Source organism: Colletes gigas, unplaced genomic scaffold, assembly GCF_013123115.1.
Source record: "Colletes gigas isolate AHSC1104 unplaced genomic scaffold, ASM1312311v1 Colletes_gigas_Sc00061, whole genome shotgun sequence".
NCBI lineage: Eukaryota > Metazoa > Arthropoda > Insecta > Hymenoptera > Colletidae > Colletes > Colletes gigas.
Window position 1 is genome coordinate 194,848 of NW_025106690.1, and position 26,883 is coordinate 221,730.

The following is a 26,883-nucleotide window of genomic DNA, read 5'->3' on the forward strand; positions in this document are numbered from 1 at the left end:
TTTTCCCGTAAGGAACAAAGCGGCCTACGTCATGGGAAACCCCCCTGTACCCTGTCCTCTCCAAGCTAAAGAGGCCCATTAGCCTCCTACAGTATGTTTTATATTTCTGCATATTGAGTGCATTCCGTAATTTTTTGAGGATTAAAATTTCCCATAAATGCATAAACCGCAGTCTACGTATTACTATCCCACTTGTATCGATATTAGGGTGGCGTAAAAATGATTGGGAACGAGCTCGTAAGAGTTTTATAAAAACTAAAATCGGTCTCATTGCTTAAATGCTGTACCGTGTAGAGGAGAAATAAATTTCGTTGAAAAATAGAAGGTGGCATTGGGTGACACGTTTGCACTCAAAGTCTGTCGCGTTCAGTCCTCGATCGTTCTCTGAAAACTTCCCCAAACGTTGGATACCGTGATACCAAAGGTGGCAAACGTTTTCTCTGTCAGCGTAATAAATTGTGGCAGAAAATTCTTTCTCTCTCGCGACTGACAGAAGAGGAACTAACGCTCGCGGTGCGGAACAAAGCGATACGTGCAGGTTTGAGTGAAGCCGTTGAAAGGGCTGTTTTCATCTTTGACTCTGAGTCGCTTTGCCTGTATATTCAGGGCTGTGATGCTTCACGATCGGCGGCTATGTGGGCGTTCGCAAAACGACACGTACTTTGACGACAATGTCGCGTCACCAGCCACGGTAGATGTTTGCCAAGAGTTTAATTCACAAACGCCCGAGCGTTCGTGTCCCCTCTTGTCCCCATCACTTTTATTTATGTCTGTCTTCGCCACTTTGTTCTATTACGCAATCACGGTTACCTCATAAATTTAAATGAACCGTCAACACTCTGATTACGCGTTCGACGCTGCAAGATTCGAAGCGCGTAATGTCGAAATTACACCACAAATTTAGCATTTAACGCTGTATGATGCAGAGTTCAAATTAAACCGCACCGAACTCGGAGAATTAATATCAGTGGAAGTATTAACTCTCGAGAAAATTGTAATGGAACATTTTTATGGTACAAACTAGCCAAAAAATTGAATTCTCAAGATTAGAATAAATCTAGATAGGACTCTTGAATTTTAACGAGTTTCGAAAATAAAGTTTCGTTTACGTGGACAATTTGATCTCGTCCGACAGTCAACGCGTTATGGAATCTGTTACTTGGCAGTTAGGTCCTTCGATACTAGTGCTCTGGAATCGTCTGCAAACTGAGGTATCACCGGTCAGATAGAACGCTTTGGAGAGACATTGTGAGGTGAACGGAGGATTAAATAGAGCCGGATCCATGGCAAATTACGTTACGCGTGAAATTTCGTTATATGCCGGCGTACCAGGTATCTCTGAGCGTTCTGTGTACAGTAACGTCGTCGTCTCAAGGGACATGTAATTTCACGCGTCCAATACCCTGTATCTTCCCAACGTCAATATCGCCACCAAATCCGGTCGCCAAGGGTAGCCACGAATACCCTCCGGCAACGAGATACCGTCACACCGATGGCGACCTGTCCGTCTCGACCTTAGCACTCCGCGCGTTAAGAAACTATGGCAAGGGTGCTTCAGCGAGGTGCATGCACGGACGTCAGACGTTAACTGACACGAAACAATACCCTTTCGAGGGTCATAGAAACCGTGAAAGCAGCCGTGCTTTGCCGGAAATACATTTGGGAAATTAAGGGACGAGGTTAATATGACGACCCCGGCTCTCCGCTCGATACGCGCCCTAGGCTTTTGTGCACCTCGTTCTCAACCTCTCTGTTTCTCTCTGCCATTTTCTCCAGCGACGTCTAGTTTACGGAATATTACGAATCCGTGATGAATTCTCTCGAAATAAATTAGTTCCGCCACGAATAGAACCACCGTTCCCCGGAATCCCACAGAAAGAATACGCAGGGTTTAAAAATTTTAAAAATTTTCAAGTTTTTAAAATTTTGTTTAGAATTTCTAACGCACAATATTCTTTAGCGCCATTTAACTTCACGACTTTTCTTATTAGTATACGTACAACGAATTTTACAATATTCGCTTCTATTCCTATTGCTTATTTTATGAGAAAAATATGTAGTCTTGCCTACCACGACCGGTCTGACCGGTTGAATGATTTATATTTCTTTGTAAAAAACTGGTCGAAAGTTTCCGCTGCCTTAGAAAAGCCTATGAATGCGTATTAAAAATAGTAAAACTTTGGACGCGTGCAGTTTCGAAATTACTCATGCTTTTTTTATAATTGAGCCACTGTTAGAAGCGGCAAGGTCTCCTCTTTGAAATGGTTCATCGTAATTTATGTAAAGGGGTCATTTTTTAATTTGACTATCTCTGTCTTCGTCTGACGCGTCGGACCTCTTTGTCTTACGTGTATGGCACTGACCTACCCCGCGTACGTGACTGTCTTGATCTAGTTTCTATTCTATTTTCACGCGCGCGAGTTCATTGATCTCAATGAAACGTAAACAAACGCTTCGAACGCTTATATCTCCGGAACTAGCCACCGCATCGCCTTGAAACTAAAATCGCTATATCTCCGGAACTAATAAACCTATCGACTTGTTCGAACGCTCATTTTAAAGGGCATTTCATCCTCTACTTATAATTTTTGCTATCTTTTATGTTTATTTTGAAATTTACTTTGACGCTACATACCCAAAGAAGTTTCAGCAATTCCTACTGATCGTACGACTAGTGTACGATAAAACTGGATCATAAATTGTTTATTTAATTGAAAATGAGTTTAAATTTCTATAAAATGTTTGCATAATTACTGTGCCATTTTTTTGTAAAAAATTTCTTTTCTCCATAATTAATTACGGTTTGCCTTGAAACAAAATTCATTTTCAAGGGCATTTTATCTTCTATCCGATGGAAATTCGAAAATTTCGATGTATTTTGTAAATATTTGGTACGAAGTTAAAGTACTAAGTATGCACGTTTAGAGTGAAAGTATTGAATATTTTTGTACAGATTTTTAAAATGCATGCTTTAAGGAAAAACATCATTACAAACTTCAAAACACAACTTTCTATACATATATTGCAAAAATTAGAAGTACGTTGCCTCGTAAAAGAGAAAAAGATAATCATTTGACCAGTCTTACTAGGAATGGGTATACATTAAGTGTTGATAGGTTTAGTGTTAAAAGACAGTGGCCCGGAGCTATCGAGATCATTCGATGAATTAAAAATATTTTTAAAACATAATTTTTTATAGACGTAAATGTAACGTTTGAATCAAACGATCGAAATCTTGATTTCTACATATTGTTCTATCAGTTGCATCAGTGTTTATTGTTTCTGTTAAAATTAACTTATTTTATAAATCTTTCAGTCATTTACTCGCAATAAATTTTAATAAAACTATGAAAAATACTTTTAAATTTTTGTTTCGCGAAAACAGAGAGTCATCGTGAGCATATCAAATATTGCAAATTAAACACTGAGCGCAAGATTTATTTGTTCTGTGTAAAATAAAAATTTACTTACATTGTACTCGCAGTACCAGAAAGGAAAATGATCGAAATGCGTAGTTTGAGGTATCCTAGCTAAATGAATTGCTTTTCTTCGATCAAAAAGTGAAGTATCACGACGGGTCTCAGTAAATGGTTACGACAAATGGAATATGGGCGAGAGGTCTACCGCTAATTAATTAGAAACCGTCCGAATGCTCGTGATGAATAGGTTGCGTAACGGGATCATTAAAGCCTCAGTAAATCCCGACCGAAGTTGCAATGGTGTGTAATTAGCGCATTCGTGGGCCCCATTCGGGACAAATAATTTCCCAGTGACAATTTCAGAGTATAATACGATACTTAGCGCGTCGCCAAGACGCTTGAACTTGGAAAAATTATAACGTGGGAGGGTCATAATGTGTTTCATAATTCTGATAACGATTTATCTGGAACCTATGTTCTTAATATTATCGTTTAACGAAATTTCAAAAAAATGTCAGGTACCATCTCTGACGTAAGAATGCTTCGTTTTCGAGGTAATTGAGTTTCAAACTTTGTCGCAGCGAATTTTCTCCACGCGTACTCGATACATTTGCAAAGTCGACTTTCTCGAAAACGAAGTATTAATCGAATCTGTAACTAGACACTAAAAAATCGAGATATTAGAGATAAAATTCTAATTTTCAACCGAACGATCCGACGACCTGTTGATTAACCGCCATTCACACCCCCGCACAAGGCATATTGAGCTCGTAGCTCTTTCTAGGGTTAAGGATTTAAGTTGGTCTCCTGGATATGCTCGGACTAATAAATGCATAGCAGGATACATGCGTTAACAGTCGTAAGGCTCCCGTGTGTTCCGTTAACGAGCCGGAAAATTGTTTTTGCGTGTATGACCCATCTTCGCGAGCTTCTAGGCTCTATTATAATCCGTGCTAATTTCGACATTGTTTTCGCTTTAACGTGGGATCGGAAATTCTCCCAAAGCACGTGAACTCTGGTAATCTGTGTACAGTTGGACTTACGAACACCTGTTCCGTTTCGCTGCCGGGACTAATTAGTCAATTAGCCATTCTACGAGTATCGCAAACTCGAGCCCTGATACGCGTACCCGATTTCGTATCTATCCGCGTTATCGAGCCGGTCACAGTGAAATTTTGGCTAATCTTGATATCGAATTGGAATCAGTTTTCTCCGAACCAATGTTAAAAATGTCTAATCTCCTGAGAAAATTAAAGGACAATGTTAAGTCATAGAGGGGTTTACTGACCCAAGAGCGTACAGCCTATGCTATACACCGTTGGAAAGGTCTCGCCAAGGCGAATCGACTGATACCGTTTTTAACTTCGATATCAGATGGGATCATGTCGAAAAATGGCCTCAAAGTTCGAGATTTTGCGGTTTTGAACAAAAGAATCCGGTCGTAAAAGCCCATCCGGCCCGAGGGACCTCGGGTAGGCACCTGAGGGAAAACCGAGCGGTGTAAGCGATACTCTAGCAGATTGGGACGGCAAATGTGCCCCACCACCTTCATTTCAGTGCCGTGTTGGGCCTGCGTTTGCCGCATGGGCCCCGTTCGAAATGCCCAGGGCGAAATCGCCAATGGATCAGTTGTTTTTCATGAACATAATATATTCATGATAGACGATTCGCAGGTATAAGTTGGGAATGTGCAGGTTAGTATTCAGACTAATGCGTCACTTACAATAGTGAATGGAGTGACATTTTATTGATTGAACGAAACATAATGATGTGAATACTGAATACTAACCTGCACATTCCCAACTTATACCTGCGAATCGTCTATCATGAATATATTATGTTCATGAAAAACAACTGATCCATTGGCGATTTCGCCCTGGGCATTTCGAACGGGGCCCATGCGGCAAACGCAGGCCCAACACGGCACTGAAATGAAGGTGGTGGGGCACATTTGCCGTCCCAATCTGCTAGAGTATCGCTTACACCGCTCGGTTTTCCCTCAGGTGCCTACCCGAGGTCCCTCGGGCCGGATGGGCTTTTACGACCGGATTCTTTTGTTCAAAACCGCAAAATCTCGAATTTTGAGGCCATTTTTCGACATGATCCCATCTGATATCGAAGTTAAAAACGGTATCAGTCGATTCGCCTTGGCGAGACCTTTCCAACGGTGTATAGCATAGGCTGTACGCTCTTGGGTCAGTAAACCCCTGTATGACTTAACATTGTCCTTTATGCACTGTACCACGCAAAAGCAATCGAACAAACGCAAAGTACTTGTTACGTTAAATTTTATGGAAATGTAATAATTTTTTAGGGTATCGGGGTTGGATTGATGTCTCGAAACTGTAATTTTATTAATTCGAACGCTTTGTTCGGGGGTTAATCGAAAGGAGGAAGTTAACGTTTCACGAATTTAACTATAATACTTCTACTGTAACCGCGGAGAACTCAATTATCGGTCTTGCCTTTTTGGAGGGCGAATGATTCGGAGATTAGGGAAACAATGAAATAGCTGGAGCAGCGGAGGGATCAGTTGCCTCCGTTTCTCGGCTTTTATTCCGAAAACGATTCCGCAATACGTTGGCGGTACGCGCTTTTGCCCGTATAAATCACACTCTTTAAGCATTCCAAGATTTCCCGCTCCCGCGACACAAGGTATCATCTCGGCTTTCATCTTTATCCGAGCACTCACTGCTATTTTCTGCCTACGAAGTACAAGTACGATTCACCCGTTCGTACAAAGGGATTTACCAGTGGATGGCATTTCACGATAAATTTTGCATTTATTCGGAATCTACATACATATTTACGTTTCCCGTTTTCATTTCTTTGTCATGGGAATACGTTCGAAATCGCGATGTTCGTCTCGAGCATCGTTTGAAACGAAATTAATGTTTCTCATCGATGCGCATAAATTGTAGAGAATTACGATTTTCCGTTTTAACGTTTAATTATATCGAAAGACAGGTAATACATCGTATTTTTGTCAATGCGATTATTATGTCAGAACATACTGTTTCTCGTGGTATTCAGAACGTATCGGAAATAAAGTAACAACCAGAACAATCGTTCGAAGGAGATTACAAAATCTTATCAAAGGATCTGTAAACTTGATTGAACTTAAACATATTTCGTAATACAGTTGTAAAGGCACGAGAACTTTTTTAAAATTTGTAAGTGCATTTGAATAATGTTATAGTATTGAACGAAATGCCGTAAAAATAAAGTCACTCCAATGAATGACATCAATTTTGATGTTTGACGAAGTCGAGTTTAAACGATAACATTGAGGTCTGTTTTCCATCAGTACTCGACAGGTTTAATTTAGCGAGGTAAACGAAGTAGACACTTTATTTGTATTTATTGGAAAATGTGTGTTTCAGCTGGAAAATTCGCGCTGCTCGATGATCGAATTAATTACGTGCTTTTTAAACATACCGTTATACGTAACTCGTGTAAAAAAAAAATACGCGTTATCTCCGTGTATTGTTATCTCTTGTAACAGGTTTAACGAGTCAGGTATTTTATTCAAATATGGCGATGTAATCATTAATTTGACCTTAGCACTTTCAGGCTTTCTTAATAAAATATTTCTTAAGTTCCAAAAATGGTTGTTAGCCTGACTGGAAGTTTCCAATTGGCCCGTTTGGTGCACGTCTTTATAATCAACAAATTGCTCACGATGTTCTCTTGATTTATGTTTCAGTTGCGTGGGTGGCGATTTTCTAAAAGTGTTTCTACATTTGGAGACCACGGGAGTTTCCGAGTACACACCGTGGTCGGGTGTGCTTTGCGGGGAACTGAACGACATCCCGCAAATTCTGTACAGTTCAAGATCGACGCTTATTTTGGAGTTTCACACCCAGGAGCCTCCGTCGAATGCGTCCGGATTTTTCGGAAATTTTCGCTTCATCGACAGACGTGAGTTGTTCACCAGACTTTATTAACATTTATTAATTTAAGGATTCGACCGTTCGAAGCAACAACATCGACTTAAGAATATCCACAAACGAATTGGAAAAAGAAAAAGCGTAAATTGGATTTTGATAATTACGTGGAGGTTGTTTTTGTCGATCTTTAAATACGACTCCAGGACGAATCGAAAGCTTCTGACAAACCTGAAGTCTGATCCAAGGACCGTACTGGATTAAGACTGACGGCATGTTAACAAAAACCACTTCGTGGCTTCATCTCGAGCAAAAAGCTCTTCTAGGTCGGGAAGCTCTACTCGACTGGCATACTTATCGAGAAAACTGTAGGTCTCGTTTTATGAAACTCTCTCGAGTGGAGACTTACTCTTTGCCGCGGGCGGCTCAATTGGAAAATATTTTTAAAGTTACCCCGGGGATCGCTGAAAGAACTCGCGGAACGTGTTCCCTTCGAAATAATGCTAATTAAACCATGGTTGCGCCCACGCACTAGATGATCTTGCACGAAAGAATACTCTCGTACGATTTCGTTCAATTTTCGTGAACCTCTGAATCAAACGCGAGATATTTTATCGAATTCGACCTCCTGTTAACGATTGATGAAAAAGCAATAAATTACAAGCACGGGAATTATGTGCAAAATAAATTCCGATGCAGCAAAGGCCGGTGATATTTGTTTGAATTACGTAATTTATTATATCAACGAGGACGGAAACGTTTCATAAGGCGAACGAGGTTATTCTTCGTTGTGCATCGTTCAAAACGTGGGGCCGATGATGGCTTCGCCGGTTGTAATTACTTTTTAAAGCTTAATCGAGATCGATATCTGGCCTTCGCCGCCGGCATAGCAGACAAAAACTCCGTTTCACATAGGTTAAACTGTAATTATGGTTCTGAAATAACTGTTCCCACAGAATTTTTATTTATAACGACGTTATCGATCGAAGAACATATCCGCGAAGATCTGATGTTAACAGAAGTATTAAATTTCTTGCATCTGTCAGCGATTACAATTATACATATATTTCTTTCTATTTGTAGTTTGAAAGGTACTGAGATTTTCGCTCGAACGGATAGTTTTAGAGCGTTGTTTTTGCATTACGTAAAATCCAATAATCCAATAATTTTGATACAGCGTGGCAGCAACATCGTGTTTCGTAACAATAGCCGGTGAGTTTGAAACATGTTTCGCGCATGTTTTAAATTTAGCTTTAATCATCTTCGTCGTAATAGCAGAATTAAACTGACTGAGAGTGCAATCCATTAAATCTTGTTTCGCAAAACTGCGGCAAATTATCCGCTAAAGTTGTCCCGGCGTTGCCATTTGTTTGGAAACGTGTGAATGGAAGCGTTCAACCGTATCGCTGTTCTCTTTAAGGTGTATTAGTTCTCTCGTTGGAAATCCTCCGGCGACGCGGTGTCTACACGCGTTACAACAAACGGTGCCACGGTTCCCTGCTCGTAACAAGGAAAGGTTCCTGATCCGGAAATTTAAAGAGTTATTGTGCTTTGAGAATAGGTAAATTGTCAAAACAATGCGTCGTTTATCTTTCGTTGTTTACAATCGTTCGATCGAATCGCGTTCAATTTAAGAAACTTTCGACTTTATCTTGTCTTGTCGTTCTTACAAACAACAGAAAATATAAGTAAAACAGAGAAACTCACCCACACGTTTGAACCCATTTTGTACTTTATTTATATTTTTCTCAAACACTGGAATGGAATAAAATATAAACTGTTATCAAAGAAAAGAATACGAATTCATACGACATAGAACAGGATTTCCATCGACTAATAGCGACCTATAAAACTAGGAGAAAAGGCAGAACAATTATGATAATACTCGGAACAGAATACTGCGAATTCACGCAAGAATATCTGATTGTACAAACAGAACAAATTTCGAGACTAAAATATAAGATAAAACCACACTCGCGGTAATTCTTAAAGGAAACCATCGTCTATTAAAAAAAAAAGAAAACATATACTAACTCGACGCGAATTACGGTCGAAACTTCTAAGCACAATATTATTATTTAAATTACGTCAGAGTGGACAATTTTCCCGTTACAAAATTTAAACGATACAGACTTGTACAAACTTTTAATCAACGCGTATCAAAACACAAGGAGAACGCTTACAAAAAATTCAAATTTTTATTTATGGTTGCTTGGACCCTATACAGTTCCGTGCCAGCGACACAACGGGGCTAAACAGTAAATATTGTGTGGGTTTAGCGAAACGGTGGTTCGTTAGTAAACGTTTCACGAATATGACTAGCCGACGCGTGCTTTAAACATGTTGGACGACGAATTTTTTTATTTCACTCACGTGTATGCGTCCGGCTTACGTATGCCACATATAACCGTGACATAATTCTTCCCGGTCGGAGGAAACTTTTCCATGCAATTCCAAAATGTACAATTCTCTCGCATGCTTGCCTAAGCTGTCCCCTCCCCTCCTCGTCGTGAGAGCAAAAGAACGATACGGGCGTTCCTCAGGAACCGGTAGAATTTACATAAGGTGACAAATTTGCGGCGAATTGACTATTTAATCCCTGTGCTCCTTGATTCATCTTCAACCGCCAATTTTTCTATCGTCGAACGCTCGTTTTAATATCAATTCGACAAATATTATTAAATCGAAGTATTGTTTTCGTTCCTGGACGATCCAATTTCGAGTTAAAATTACAGTAAAACAATACGTTAAAAATTTGCGATATCGAAACAAGTATTGTAATTTAGTATTCGATTTGTGAACGATTTTCGTGAAAAACGTCGAGAAATACTAGCTTCGAGTATTTTTTAAATAATGTCGTAGATAGCACAGAACGATGATTTAAACTTTGTCTATTATCACATGGACTGTTACATATTTCGATTTGAACAAAACCGCTGACATCGCGCACAGAAATGATTGATTTGACGCGGAATGGCCCCTATGGAAGTGCATACGGCGCGTTTATCGAAGTGTTGTCACTGTAACTGTTTGTCCCCCCCAAAAAACAAATGGTTTTAGTAGCAACGTTGGAAGAAACGAAGCGTTTAGTGTTTTATCAAGCTGGAGTAGTATATTATAATTAGAAATCATAATACACTGGCTCAAAAGACACGGTTAATTGACAGTGAGTAACGCGAAAATAGAGCCTTCGTTCTTGTCCATATCTTAAAATTATCTTTTCCGTCTCTCAAAACTTTAAGTTGACTATTTAACAAATTTATTTCCGAAGTCACATAAAATATGACGCATTTAATTGGAAACATATGTTTTGCAAGAAAAGAATACTTTCGAGTTTCGTAAAAAGAATATGGAATTTCATTGATTTAAAAAATAAGCATTTGTAGACAAACATTTTGCTTTTATGTTGATATTAAGAAATTGTAAGTGACTCCTTTTATCTAAAATTACGCGATTTTAAAGAATCATCGAAGAATGAAATTTTGTTTCGTGGAACTTAAAAAATATGTACAAATTCTGTCGTTCTCCCAATTTTGTTATAAAGGGAGCTTCCGATCGCTCTAAAAATTTTAATTCGTTGTATCTTGAAAGGTCAAAATTTTCAAATTTTTCCTTTTAACCTTTCGAAATTAAATACGAATCCATCGACATAGAATTAGACTAGTATTTTAAGTATAAAGTCGATTTGTGTCTATATTACACCATTAGCTCTATACTGATCTATGTTGGAGAGTATTTTACTAGACACCGTACCAATTTTAAATTACGAACAATGTCAGAACATAACTTTCCAAAATATTGTTTCACTTACATCGACTGTATTACCATAAATAGAATTTCCGTGATTGCCAATGAGAAGATACACGTAAGTTTTGGGGTATAAGTAAAAATATGAAAAATGTTTGGGATCACAAAGGTTTAGAATCCCCATGTGTTTTCGTACGGACAAACTGTCGGTTTTCGTGATCCCTTAGCGTCCACTTGAAGCAGGTTTCCGGGTGAAAGGTTAATCCGAGGCGGGGAAAATCCGTCTAGAACTCAGCGGACCATAATGGAGGCTGATAACCGAAGAGATTAGTTAGACAGAGATTAGACGACAGATAGCAAAATCGGTGTTCGGCAGCTGGGCTTACCGTAAACCGTGTTATCAAAGCAGCCTCACATATAATGTTTCGCGCGAAGGATCTCGTTGATCCCACGGCTAACTCAATCGATATTCAATTTCCTCCGGATCGGTACCGCAGCGGGATTTTATACCGCGAGACATCGCGGATCGACGATTATACGCTCGAAACCGGGCCATATTTCATCGTCGTGATTTGCGGCCGGTCGGCAAACAAAGACCTTGACAAAACGGTAAGAAAAATGCGCCACGGATCTGCCCTAATGCGTGGAAAACGTCACGAACCCATTTCGCTCGATCCATCATCCTGGGAAGCCGTCACTGACGAATGTGCGGTGCCGCGTAGAAAAAGGAAAAGGCGAGAACCCGTGAGCGGTATCGGTGAAATATGTGCAACCTTTTTCAACGAGCCATCAATGCTCCGATTCACCGATGCGTTCAGACGACTTCGAGATGTCTGGCCGCTAGAAAATAGATTACGCACGTCCATTAAACCGGGAAATAGCGTGCCCGAGCCGTGTGTCCTGGACCAAAGGATACGCTGATTAACCATGTATAATTAAAATGTAATTTCTCCTACCTAACCGGAGAGTTTTAATCAAACAGGGGTTGACCCGATGAGGGAGTTGGTTGCGGTCAGACGCAGAAGGGGAATGATTATCGCGGCGATCCTGGACGGATCCTTGGCCGCTATTCGTTATTTCGAACGGTACGACTCGTCCATCAAACGGTTAAATATGTCGTAAACCATTAGAAAACTTCATTCGTGTTACTTCACGAATAAATAAATATTGAATAAATAAAATTATGTTGGCCCTAATCGATGCCTAAAGGACCCCGCACAGATCTTATAGAAAATGGCTCCCGGTTAAATTAGCTGAACTTTTTATATGATGTAGTTCATTATGTCAAGGGGTCAAGGGGTAATATTTAAGGGCCCACAGTACTACTACTGAGTTTTAAGGGGTCAAATAAATGGACAGTGTACAACACTGCTTCTTACACTCAAATATGCTCAAACGTAGTAGTCTAAAATAAGGCACACTATTATTGACTTTTGATCCCCCGTATCTCGGAAACTTTTCAATTTACGAGCTTGGGCCCATTGAAACTTTTCATCAAGACATAATGAAATACATCATATCAAAAGTTCAGCTAATTTAACCGGGGCCATTTTCCATAAGATCTGTGCGGGGTCCTTTAATCGATGCGAAGAATGTCATCGAAAATGCAAACCTGCGTCTGGTTGGCGCTGGCGTTTAGACGTGACCTTTGAAGGTAGTCGAGTTGATTGTCCGGATACCAGAACGTTCGAGAAAAGAAATATACAGATAGAAAAGAATAGAATAGAAAGGGTTTCCGGACGGAAAGGACGAACGTGAGAAAAAGTTAAAAGAATTTGAGTTGAGTATTCTTGCTTGTTAGTAAAGTGTGTGTTCCAGTTATTAGTTGATCGTTTATTTAGTTAAAAGTTTCAAATATAATGAAACGAGTGACAAGACAAGGCTTGGTCGCCCAAGAGGACCTGATAAAAGTAGCCCAAGTTGATGGAATTCGATGAAGACAAGCGACTTTTTCCCGTTTCGATATCTAACCGTTCGTCTATCTCCAGCCTTATTCTACTCTTTTTTCGAGCATTTCGCGCGTTGTTTAGATCCTATTCCAGACGTTTCTACTTCATTGCTGTAGCGAACAGAGGCTTCTTTACGGATCTACTTGTGTTTAAACTCCTCTCTTGTAGAGCTCTTGCTACTCTTGAAGTAACTTTAACTCCAGTAGGACCTTCCCACATGGATCGCGGGTCTACGGAACTTTCACGACGATCAGAGACACACAAACGTTTTAAAACTCTGCCCTGGCCCCGAGCACAGAACCTTTGGCGACAAGTTTCTGGTTCTCTGTTAATATTTACGGGTTTCACGATCTTCTTTAACCCTCAAGTGGATTATTATTAATACATGTCAATGTAATCCTCCATTAGTTCATTATTTTCTAAATGCTTTAAAGGAAAGTTGATTTCCATTTACCAATTTGGTAAAAATCGACATTAAGTGTAATTATTCAGTTGAGATTGAGAGCCCTCTTAAGAGAATGATTTTATTTAATTTTTTTCTTGACTGTTTACGGTTAGATAGCTCTTCTTTACTAATAGAAAACGCGTAGTCGATTAATCAACGTGAGCGATATACGTTCGAGAGTAAGCAGAGTTATAACGTTGCATGCTCTAACGATAGAGTTTTTCGTATCTTCGAGTATTCCTGATATTTCTTATAGGTTTCCGTCGTTTTCGTTCTATGCGAACGCTGCAGGTTTCTTCAAACCTTTTACTATGCCTCTGAAATGTAAGTTGTGTTGGTTGATTTTGGTTTGGATATTTTTCCGCGTACAAACGTTTTGCTCTCATAATATTTGCCTCGCATGCACCGTACGCCAGAGTTATATTTTGCTGTTCGCTATTACAGAATTTAGTCGTTACGGTTATTTCCGCGTACGCTTCCACGGTGAAATTAACATTAATTTACGTAAGAAATGTTTGGGTCTAGGGATCGGTCAGTATCACTTTTCATCGAAAAATATCTCAGTAATTATTGTTTCTTGATTTCGTATACCATAACAATTTTGTACTCAAATTCTATTTTGTAAAAGGAAGGAAACAAAATACTAATTATTGTACTACGAGTCCTTGATGTCACATAACTTGTTCTGAGTTTTTTCGTAGAATAAGAAATAAAGTAGATATTTATATGATCCCAATAACACTAGAACTACCGACAATTATAGTGTATTTATTTATACCAAAGAAATTAAAACACTAGATACATAAAGAAATGTATAATGCAATAGAAATAAGTGTTTTTTCATTTTCTTATAGAAAATTGCAGTAAATTTTCAAAAATTCAGTCAAGTAAATTATGACTAGGTCATTTTGACTGTTTTGGTAGGTCTAGTGTTAAATTGAAACGTCCAGTATACAGAGTGTGAAAAATTTTAATGGGACTTTCTAGAGGCTAAAATAAGACGAAAATCAAGGATACTAATTTGCTAATTGAGGCTTCGTTAAAAAGTTGTAGAAACACTTCCGGCCACACAGTATACTTTCGGTAAAGAATTTTTTTTCGTAAATACGTAGGAATTCGGGGATATGTGCATTCACCAAAAATGATTGTAATTGACTCCTGCAACCAAAAATAATTTTTCCAGAACGATTTGAAATTTTTTAATTTTGTTGACAAATTTCACACATTTTCGAATTTTTTTCTTGGAAGTGGATAGGATTTCGAGGATATGTCTATTTACCGAAAATGATTGTAATTAACCCCCACAACCGAAACTAATTTTTCCGTGAATGATTTGAAACTTTGTAATTTATTTTTTTAATAATTTTTTAAGGAAGCCTCAATCAACAAATTGATATTCTTGATTTTCGTCTTATTTTGGCCTCTGGAATTTCCCATTAAAATTTCCCCAGGAGTGGCCGAACACCCTGTATAGCTGCTTACCTTTGTAGAAAGTGCTTGAAATGGCCACCTACAGCTTGAATGCAAACCTGCGATCGACGTGACATAGAGTTTCTCAATTTTTCAAATATTCCTGATATTCGTCGAATTTCTCGGCAGTTTTCTCGTATGCGTTGCTAAAGTATTTCAATACTGGCGATGTGTGTTGAATAACCAAGTGTTTCAATGGTCCCAGAAATAAAATTGCAGCAGATTTAAATTTAAGGAAACAGGTCTGGCAGTAGACTGTGCATAATCTATTCATCTGTTGGAAAATATTTCGTTCGAGAATTCTATGGTTATTTGGCTGAAACGTAGCGGTGCACAGTTATGCATAAACCACATGTGGCGTACATAATAGTTAAAATTCGAAAGGTATCGTATTAACTTCGTTTTAGCTCCAAATTGTACATCTCGATGAAAAGTCTCGCATGTCTTCTTTCTTGGATCGATCGTTTATTGCTTTCTTCACTACACTAAAATCGGTATGGCTATCAATAATTAAGGAAACAACTTAGAATAATGAGAAAAACATAAAACTCTACCATTCCTTTTATCGAGATCTACAATTCGAGGCAAAAACAAATCTTTCGAATTTTCATTTTTCGAATGTTAATGTTTAGCTCTATTTTCCATAAAAGCGACCGATCTAATATCGTGGGACCTGTTTACAGTTCACTGTGCTCTATATTTTAAACTCCATTTTGTCCGAAAGACGTTCGTCCTATTCGTGTCCTTCCTTTGTTGGAAAAAATGTCTAGATTTCACATATTTGCTACATTAAACAGATGATACATGAACGTGATATACTTGGCGACGTTCTATGGTGGTGCACGTGTAACGGAAAGCAAGACGTAGTACCGACGATCAACGGAAGGATCCGACGGTGAGCGATGGTCGCAGGACCAGCCAGAATTATTCAAACCATTGAAAGTATACTAGTTGGTTCTACGGTCAATGCACAGACTCAAAGGACCTATCATTTAGGTTCTATTGTACGTGGCTGACAAAAGGATCCCACGAAAGAAATGCTGATTCAATTATTTTTTATAGACCGAGTACTATCATAAGAAATTGCAAATAGGATCCTACAGCAGCACGTGACTTCTTGTCAGCTGTGCACAATACATTTTCTAATCACGGTGTAACTAACTATCTTTTGGGTAACTTTACATTACATGCGTTTTGTAACGTTCACTGTAGATTAAAGTCAGACGGAGAAGGGTAGATTGAGTATGATGAACGAGTAACCCTTTTGCTACGAAGGATGGGTAACTATGGTCACCCTCCGCAAAACAAACATTATATATAATATAATTTTCGTTGCAATCTATACGCGCAGCATGTATCCAAAGTTTACGTATCGTTATAAATTGCAATATTATGGACAATGCAATTCGATAATCCTATGGGTATTAACAAATTGCAGCGTTATTTGCGCGATTGCGTATTTCTGTCGTGCCGTTCTGTATCAGGCGGTTTTTGATCAAACTCCGCCGTAACGAAGTGGTCAACATGCATCGGCTAAATAACAGTAATTCTGTCGCAGTAAAAGACGATTACTCGCATTTTCATATAATGATGGTTGTATCTCTGCCGTTTCTGCCAATAACTGATTTCATTTTCAGCAGCATTTTGCCGCGTTATCTGATTCTCCAATATAAGTTCATAATAGGGGGCATCGATTCTCATACGTTCATTAATATACAAACTATGCTTGTGCCCTCGAATCCGCCCATAGACGAGATTTATAAACAAAAGTTACTCGAAACTCTAAATTAACTCTGGCCAATTTACATCTTCCAATTAAATTCTCAGTTTTAACAGCAGACCATCTATTGACATAATAAAGTTTACAGTAAAATAAATAGAACTCAAAGTCTCGTAATTCCATTATTATTTTCTATCGTTAATTGTTGATTATAATAAAACTATTGGGTTGTTCGGAAAGTCATTTCGTTTTTTTTGGGGAACATGAAAGACAGTTTTCGTATAATGAATAAATATTTTATTAAATTATATATTGGCCATTCTGGTCCAACACCTTTTGCCATCTTTCTGGCAGTAACATAATTCCCCTCTCATAAAAGTTTTGGTCCTTGCTGGCAAAAAACTGGTTCAGGTGGTTTTTGACATCTTCATTTGAGGTAAAGGTTTTGCCATCCAAAAAATTTTGCAGGGACCGGAACAAATAGTAGTCGGAAGGCGCCAGATCTGGAGAATATGGTGGATGTTGCAGTACGTCCCATTCAAGCTGTAAAAGTTTTTGGCGAGTGACCAAACTTGTGTGAGGTCTCGCATTAGCCTGGTGGAACACTACACCCTTCCTGTTGATTAATTCGGGCCTCTTCTCTTTAAGTGAATCATTCAATTTGTCCAGCTGATGACAATAGACTTCTGAATTAATCGTTGTATTGTCCGGCAAAAGCTCAAAAAAAACGATTCCTTTGACATCCCACCAAACGGAGAGCATCACCTTTTTTTGGTGAATGTTGGCTTTTGACACGCTTTGAGCCGGTTCATCTTTTCTGCTCCATGACCTCTTGCGTTTAACATTGTTGTATACAACCCATTTTTCGTCCCCAGTAATAATCCGCTTCAAAAATGGATCATTTTCTTGACGTTTAAGGAGCGAATCACACGCGTCAACGCGACGACACAAATTTCGCTCCGTAAGGACATGGGGCACCCACACATCGAGCTTCGAGGTTAAGTCCATGCCTTTCAAATGGCCATAAACAGTTGAATTCGACAAATTTAACCTCTCACCGATCTCTCGTGTGGTTATTCGCCGATTTGCATCAACTAATGCCTTTATCGCATCTTTGTCAGCTTCGACCGGCCTTCCAGACCGTGGTGCATCTTCGACATCAAAATTGCCGGATCGAAATTTTGCAAACCAGTTCTGGCACTGGCGTACTGTTAACACGCCTTCTCCATACACATCCGTCAATTTTTTTCTCGCTTGGACAGCATTTTTACCTTTTCTGAAGTAGAAAAGTAAAATATGACGAAAATGCTGCTTATTGCTCTCCATATTTAAAAGGGCACCAACCAAAAACTACTGTGTAGAATTAATAGAACTTTTTCACACACAAGCCTTGCAATATCAGCTCTCAAGACATATAATGGTTATGCGGCTTAAGTGTGAAGTTGGTTTCGAAAAAACGTAATTAAGTCCTCTGACGGGAAAAAACGAAATGACTTTCCGAACAACCCAATATTTAATAATTGTAGAACATAGTAAAAGTTATGACATAACTGTAAGGAATAGTTCATGTATGTGTGTCTGGAGAGAGCGGAAACGTCCGAAGGCGGGCGAGATTAGCCGAGCAGAAAAAATGATGAGCGGAAAAAACAAAAGAGCGGGAGAAGGAAAGAAAACGTGCGCGCGTGGAGAGAAGGATATATTCGATAAGTGATTAATAAAGATATTAGGAAAATGTTTGTATTTTTATTGATACGCGTAGTTTAATTAACCATCCTTGACAAAAAATTACATAACGTGTGCATCGAAACGGGCAGTGTACCAAACATTAGTATCAAACTCTAAGGGAAAGTTTCTAACAAAATTATCCAGTCATTTCCACGCACGATTCTAATTCGTGGTAATTAAATTTTTCCGTCGAAAAAGTCAATTTTACCTCGTTTTACGAAATTAATGGTCCAGGTGCATATTTAATATCAAGATCAAGAACCGAATCTTTTTACTGTATTTTCGTCGCTCGGATTCCCGAAAATTTTCGCAGTCTTCGAAAAGAATTCCTATACGTTTGGCAATAACTGCCGTAATAACGCGTCGTAGCTCGCGAATATAGATGGAATGGAAGTTACATCAGTAGGAGCTAATTGATTTACCACGCTAGCAAGCTCGCAACCCCAATTTCCACGAAATTCAGCAATTAACGGGAAAATTGCGAAAGCGGTTCTTTGGCGGTCGCTGCGCTATAAATATCGCTTGCAGCATCTTCGTTAACGAGAATCCTAGCGTCTTCGATAATCACTGGAAATTTAATAATTCCACTCGAAACTTCACCTTGGTCTACGCAAAAGTGTCATGTAACAACCTTCGGCGGTAAAACACTCTTAAAGCACAAAAAGTAATCTTAAATCTAACCTAGTCATCTAAGAATTATTTTCCAAAACAGTTTTCTTGGTTGGGCCAGAAAAACTTTACTGATAACATCCGTATGTATATGTTTCTCTATTTATTCGGTTTTTAATTTTTTTTTGCAATTTTTTATTTTAGTTTTACTACTTCGTATTTACATTTTTTATATAATTTCTCTCGATATTCGAAACAAGTTAACTTAGCATGAACTCAGTAATGAAAGTATTAACGGAAATCTCTGTTAGCAGAACGTTCAGACAAAATTCTAACAGTAAGATCTGTATCGAGATCGTTAACAGAAAGGACATCATTCAATCCTCTTGTGTAACATGAATAACTTGGAAGGAGCTTTAGCGTACTACTCGTGCAACGAGGGATAGTTTCGAACAGTCATAAGTAGGCGAAATCTACAATAGGTTAGCGTATTCGTCGTATCGTTAATTATAACACGAAACACGAGGCCTGATCACTTTATCAACTATATCAATTACAAAGGAGAACGAGCAGGCACGTTTGTTCTAGTGACGATCGCAGTTTCCATACGTAACAAAGTCGGTAGCAATCTTTAGATAATTAATCAAATTAGCAACTAGACTTAAACATGTAATTTAAATTACTGTATAGTTGTTGAAGTCTTGTTAACACCCGTTTGTTGTCACGAAAACTCGGTATTGTTCATAATTTCGTGCCTTTTTGTAACAAAATAATTGACACGTAAACGATCGATATCATCTATGTCAATTTTCGTCGTATTGTAAATAAAAATCATAATACATTGGCTTAGAAGACACGGTTAATTGACAGTGAGTAACGCGTAAATAGACCCTTCGTTCTTGCCTGTATATTAAAATTATATTTACCATCTCTCAATCCGTTCCCTCGAAAGTTTAAGTTCACAATTTAAAAAATTTATTTCTGAAATATATTTTTGATAAAAAAAAATACTTTCGAATTTTGTTAAAAAAAAGCATTTATAGCCAATCTTTCTTGGTTCAATATTGATATTAAGAAATTGCAAGTGACTCTTTTTATCTAAAATTACTTGATTTTAAAGAGCCATCGGAGAATGAAATTTTTTTTTCGTGTGTGGCGTCGCCTCCCATAGTCGCCACCAGAGGGGTCGCGCTCTCACAAGCGCTCGAAATATGTACAAATTCTGTCGTTCTTCCAATTTTCTTATAAAGGGAGCCTCCAATCGCCTTAAAAATTTGAATTCATCGCTTCTCGAAAGGTATACATATAATTGCAAGTTAAAAAATACATTTGTCAACCGGGGAACGTAGGACCACAGCAAAAAATCGCGAATTCGTCGAAGAGTAACGACGTCTGCGCTAGTGTTCACCGAAAGTTGGCAAATTACGATTAAAATTGTAACGAGTTCGACCAGGCTTATCGCCTCTGATAAAGCGAACAGCGTTACGATGTTCAGGATAAAGAGGAAATATGGTACAAGTGCGGAAAGTCCCGGGGCTATTTGCAACGGTATTGATTAAAGCGGGTAATTCGGTCTCCTGGACTATTTTCAACTTTTCCCTACCGGCGGCGTCGTGCTAATTACTCGGAGAATAGCGACCTCGAGGAATCGACTGAGATTCGATTTCTCCGTTATCAGAATCCATTTGAACTCTTCCGTCTTGATCTTAATCAACGTGACACGGGATCTTTGACGTTAACGGAACACCATTGTTCGAAAATATCCACGGCAACGCTGCGAATCGATAGAACGTACAGAAGAGGATGGAACAGGACTTTTACTATGGAAAGAGTTTATTCTGAACTGCAGTGTCGGGGCACAAAGGTCTTCCTTATTGATTTTTAGTACTTCCAATCGTGTTTACAAAGGCAATTATAAGAAAATTAAGCGACGAGATAAACCGACGATCAACCTTTTTCCGAACAAAATATTTTCCAAGTCGATAGAATTTTACTCAAGTCGATTGTTTTACGTCAGTTTTCTATATCACTTTCTTGGAAATGTTAGAGGCACGCTCGTAAAGTGTTTTCAATTATCGTTTCACAGAATTTCATTACATTTTGTCATCTATTCTCATTTCTGCCTTTTACTGCTTCTAAGAATTTAATAATACCATTGTTATTAATGATTATTAAAGTATGACACCGCACTCGGATATGTGGAAATTGCAGACTCGCAATTATAGTTGTTTGTACACTCCATCTCAAGATACGCGATATCATAGTGTCTCAGGATTCAAGTTTATGGCTGCTAGTACATATGCTTCACGAGGTTATGGCTTGCGAGACTATTTCTAAGACGCATTCTAGAGAAACGTGTTGAATTCTCGTGCATGTTGCTCTAGGAAACTTGTATACACAGTAAACGTATTAAATGGACGTGTTAAAGTTTCGTAACCAGTTACAGGAACACCAACGTAAGTATAGAGCAATTTAGGATTACATAGTTTATGAAGTAGCAATTCGGTGAACCACGTCCTTTCGTCTAATTTCTTTAACGATATGTTCGTGTTCTAAATTTGCATTTTCTTTCGAACGATTAAGTATACACAGATTCTTACTTTCAATTTTTGATAGAATCAACATTAGAACGCTGAGAAATTATTGTTACCGTGTCAGAAGATCACGATCAACTATTGCATTTATAATGCACTTTACAGATTCTTGGTCCGAGTTCGGTGAGCACGATTTTGCCAGGACGATGCTGGTTTCGTCGCCCAGGCATACATTTCGGATTTTATCACCGTGACAGTTCTATTATTACAACGGGATATGTGGCGCGGCAAGATTTTCTTTCGGGTAATAAAATATGAATAGTGTAATTTTCAAAGGAACTACCAGAGGCGAACATTTCCTGTCCACCTAGTAATTGCATAGACACGTGGAATTCAGGGCACAGAGAACAAATCAAACGACCCGGCACTTTTATTAGTTTCCTGCATGTTGAAATTATTCTTTCCCGCGAACTTTGATTGCTAAAAAGTATCTCTTTTTTTGGTACGTCTCGTTCGTGTCAGGAATATGTAAGTGCTATAAGAACACGTTACTATTTATGACAGATAGAACTTTGAACAGTCGAAATACACGAAAGGTTTTTGATACAAATTTGAGTAAACATAAATAAGCGTAGAAAGTTCCTTTCCACCCCCTGATGCAGCGGTAATAATTTCTTTTATAATCCCTTCGGAGTGAAAACTACTCCGAACCGTTTTATACAACCTTGTCCGTTTGTTACATATTCTATGGTACCTCGGAGACATCTGATATAGAAAGTACTTAAACTCGTAAACTTTTTCACGAGTAAACATAAATCTCCTCTTACGGGAAGCTGAGTGACTGAACGAAACTTTGTCTCGACACTTCCGTCTCTTTCACAGCCTCGTAAACAACTTGGTACGTCATTACGAGTTTCAGCAGCGAGTATCTCTGGACGGAGTATAAACTTAATGAAACTTAAGAAAATTTCTTCACGTCCATAACTACGCGGAATGCGTCTAATATCGCTCGTTCGTGAAACTAATTTGTTTAAGGGACAATGAGACAAGTTAGAAGCGAACGGGACTGACGTTTGTCGGATGAACTCGTAAATGTTTGGCCAGGTTTGTTCAAACTTACTTTTACGCGTCGAGTTTAAATATATGTTTAATTATTTAGAAGAAACGACTTGTCGACTGTCCGTAATCTATATAAATAAAATGGTAACTTCGTATGCAAACGTACAATTTTTAAACAATATATTTCGAGAATTTTTGTTTCTCTGTTTGTGCGTTAGTTCTGGGTTATTAATTATTAAATAATTATAAAGAATTTTATAAATTTAAAATAGCTTTGATTCGTCGCTATCGCGTTATTAAATTGCCTAAATTTTACCCCTTCAGGGTAAATTATTATTTTACTTAAAGAAATCCATAGATATAATTTCCAGCGTGCTATCATAATGATGTTAGACAAAAAGTAAATCTCATCGAGGCTACGGACCGTAACGATAGAATCGAGTAGCGCGATTAATTCATTTCAGTTGGAGTTATTTCAGTGAAAAGGAATCCGCGAAGCATCGATCGCAAAAACCTCCATCAAATCTCTCGAACAATATTACGCGGTACTTTTAGCGCTCGTTCTTCGAGCGTCTATTTTCAGGGTTGGTGTAATTTTCCGTGAAACCGTTTCAAATCCGGCGTATTGCTCGTGACAGTGCTGTTACAAAATTGCAGTTGCGTAAAATGAAGTCGCAGGGACGGCTAGCGTTTCGAATTTCGGGTAGAACGGCCGAGGGCCAGTTTCTAAAACTATTAAACCAAGAGGTATGTACGTGACCAATTTGCTACGATGCTGCAGTTTACTCTTGCAAGACGGTCATAGTTCCACTGATAAATCTTTTTGCAACCGGTTCTCCCTAGATCGAATATGTCGAAAAATCGGGAAACACGAAACTATCTCTTCAAGGGGAATAAAACCGTCACGCAGATTGATTGAAATCATTGACTCTGTATTTGGATGAATTTTATCTTATCTTCTGAAAATGAAATTACTTCTTGGTTACTTATATATCCGTGAATTAATTAACACTTGAATGAAACGAGTGTAAGACTATTAATTCAAATGTCAATAGCTTCTCCGGCAAAAAGATTAAATTACACGTGCACATATCTGCGTGAAATTTTTAATTCTTCTCGTTACGTGTCAGTTCCTCTCCGGTTCATATACTGAGTTAACATCATTCGAATAAAATTGTGCTATCGTTCAGATTTTTCATAATTTCTGCAAAGGTAATGAATTTACGAATAAAAGTTCCAACAGTGACATTTCTTTGTGGTAATTGAATTTAACATCTATTAAAATTATTATCGCTATCACTTTAAATCACGTTGGTCGAAATCAAATATACGTATTTAGACATTGCTGAACAGCTCTTTTCGTTCTAATTACTCAAATATATCTTGTTCATGCGTGAAACGAGTTACAAAAAATTTGAGAATATTGTGCTTTGGCGCCAAAATTAAAAACAAAATTGTAATTGCAATTTTCTGAGCAGGAGATGATTCGACGACGATAAAAATGTTGAACGTAGATGTTCAAAGCTTTTTGCATCCAAAGAAGCAGCATTATACTGAGGAATACAATAGCTTTCAGAACAAATGGTGGAAAACCATAAATCATACTGGATATTATATTTAGTAGCAGTTACGATTTAATGATAATTTAAAGTCTTGATATATGTAATATTTTTTGGGTAATTTTAACAACGTAATATTTCTCATTTCAGTCATTTTTATAGAATAATTTAATGTTTGTTGACTACCACAGTAATTATTTCAGTGAATTTCGCCAAATTGTAAAGCCAGTATTGACACATTGTTTGTACAATACATTATTATATTCCCTGCTCAATAAACTGATGTTTGATTTATGAAAGTACATTTACAAAAATTACGTTCTATCTCTATTAATTTAATTCAGAGCAGCGATCATTAAGCAGTTGGAAGTGCTGAAACGATGCCCATTGGAGAATCAAAAGTAAAATAATAAAATTCTGCGCACAATGAAATGTCCTGCGGTAGCAATACTGACTGACATTGTTTAATTATTTCCTCGTTAATACTCATGCTTATTATTGGTGCCTGAAATTCATACAATTTTCCAGCGAATTTTATTATTTGATTTGATTTTCCAACGGCAGTTCACAACAAAGGACATCGTTCCAACATTCCAACTGCTTAATGATCGCTGCATTGAATTAAATTAATACAGATAAAATGTAATTGTTCCCGACTCGATTGCTCTCAGCGCCAAAATTTCTACAATTCGATGGAAATTACTCAAACACTAATACTTAACGTAAATTATTCTATAAAAATAAAACATATTTTCGTGATTAAAATAAAATACGTTTTTTAACGATGTATTAAATACTCGTACTAGGCTGTTCGTATAAATAACAATATACCTGTACGAAAGTTTCGAAGACGACCTAAAATTGTCATACGATGAAAATAATAAAATTGCTTCTATTATCATCATTATTGGTAATTTCGTGTTATTCGTGAAAAAAAGTTCTTGGGGTAAAAAATGCTGCTTGTTCTCAATCGGAATAACTGGCAAATAGAGGAATACATTGATTACTGGCGAGTAAACACGCGCGTAATTGCGCGCGTCAATTTTCGCTCGGAAATATGATTTCGCGTTCGGGCAGAAACGTATCCGGCCTTTAATTGTGCTTCAAACGCCCTATCTGGAACGTTTCGGCTCAAACAATGAGCGAGCTCGTTAGTTAACGATTATAGCAATCAAGCGCATAAACAGTTTCGGTTTACAACGGGTCCGCGACGTTTTCCGCCCGTCCCGGTCCTGTTGTTTAACGCAATTTTTAAATCGTACGCCCGCGCTCGGGGTGCTCGCGTATTTGGCATTCCACCGTAATTAAAACATTGTAATTTCGGGGCCGCGCTGATCGTCGAAACCGGCCAGACAGCGGCATTTCCGAACGCGACGGACGGAGTATATCATGACCAATTGCCTTCATTTGTGCGGACGCGTGTAAATTGATAGTTAATCAGAAACATCGTTTCATAATTGATTTAGGAAATTCGATCGCGTCGACCAGGAATGCCAAGTGACAGTGTTTGCTGGCTTAATTGACCGTACAGTGTGGGAATAACGATACAGTACGGGTCTGTGATTTCATTTACTTGTCCATATGTAAATCTTAACACGATGCAAGTTGCAAAACTTTATTATCGCCATTAGTAAAATACGAGTCTAGGAATTATCACATATAGCTCTAATCCAAGTTGCAAGGTTCGCAATTAATATCGTAGTTAATCACATTCGTAACACAGTTACGCTTTTCTGACAGCGTTATAGCGAAACCTATTTCCATGTGTGTTGTGCAAAGAGGTGGCCCGCCGATCGGTTAGTCGACACACCGCGTGCAAATGTACCCAAGCCCGCGTTAATTAATACAACCAGCATTTATTCTACGAAGCTGACGAAACTGACAGTCGTTTCAATGCAAAGAATTTGAGATACGTGTTACTCAACTTCCTTTGTCCGAAACGTGCCATCTTCTTGCAATAGTTTTAACCAAAACTATAAAATAATGAGTTCAAGTTTCTTAAATTGGATATTTAACGTTTACTAGAAGTTTCATGCACTTTTCTTTACAGTAATTAAATTCAATCTTTTAATCGTTTCACGGAGACTCACGGTACCTTTGTCTGAAACATACCATTTTCTTCTAACAGTTTTAACCAGAACTATAAAATAATGCCTGACTTCAAGTTTCTTAAATTGGATATTTGATAACTCACGGAGACGCGACTGCTACGGAATGAAAGTAAATAAGAAAGCTATCGAGTTATCGGGGGGAAAATTATAGCGAATGGGTAATGAAATTTCATAACGATATAGCGTGCCAAGTGGAACATATTTGTAACGAACGACCGCGCGTTGTTTTTGTGGGAAATGGCTTTCGTAATGGGATTAACCTGGAGAAAGAAGACGAACGAAGAGAGGAAGATTAAGCTGCGAGATTAGCCCATAAGAAAATACGCAACGTAAAAAGATTTTCTGCGGCTTTTCGGAGGAAGAAGAGCAGACCATATAAATCAGCCCTGTCCAAAGGTGCTCGTGGTAGCAAAGCAGCTTCCTCCACTCTGTTTCCGTTGCTAGTCTACGGACGTTAGTTGATGTTGCGTTATAGATGTGGATCCAATACAAACTCGATACGATGCATACAGGGGGATAAAACCGCGCAGGAAGCTCCATTCTTGGACAGGGCCGATATAAATCATCCTACTAGCGTTTGAACTTCTATATCTGTTTACGGAATTTTTAGATTTATGAGGAAATTTTTACTACGTACTTGGTGGATAAT

The 26,883-nt window shown here is 38.3% G+C and overlaps 1 protein-coding gene across 1 annotated transcript in view; it reads left to right on the plus strand.

Annotated features, from left to right (window-relative positions):
• Nucleotides 1-26,883, plus strand: part of LOC122403568 (deleted in malignant brain tumors 1 protein-like) — a gene marked incomplete at its 5' end in the record, with an annotated part of 233,446 nt that overhangs the window by 126,137 nt on the left and 80,426 nt on the right. Inside the window, one exon of the mRNA XM_043407160.1 lies at nt 7,126-7,340. Within this exon, the coding sequence (XP_043263095.1) occupies nt 7,126-7,340 (215 nt within the window). The remainder of the gene's footprint in view (nt 1-7,125; nt 7,341-26,883) is intronic.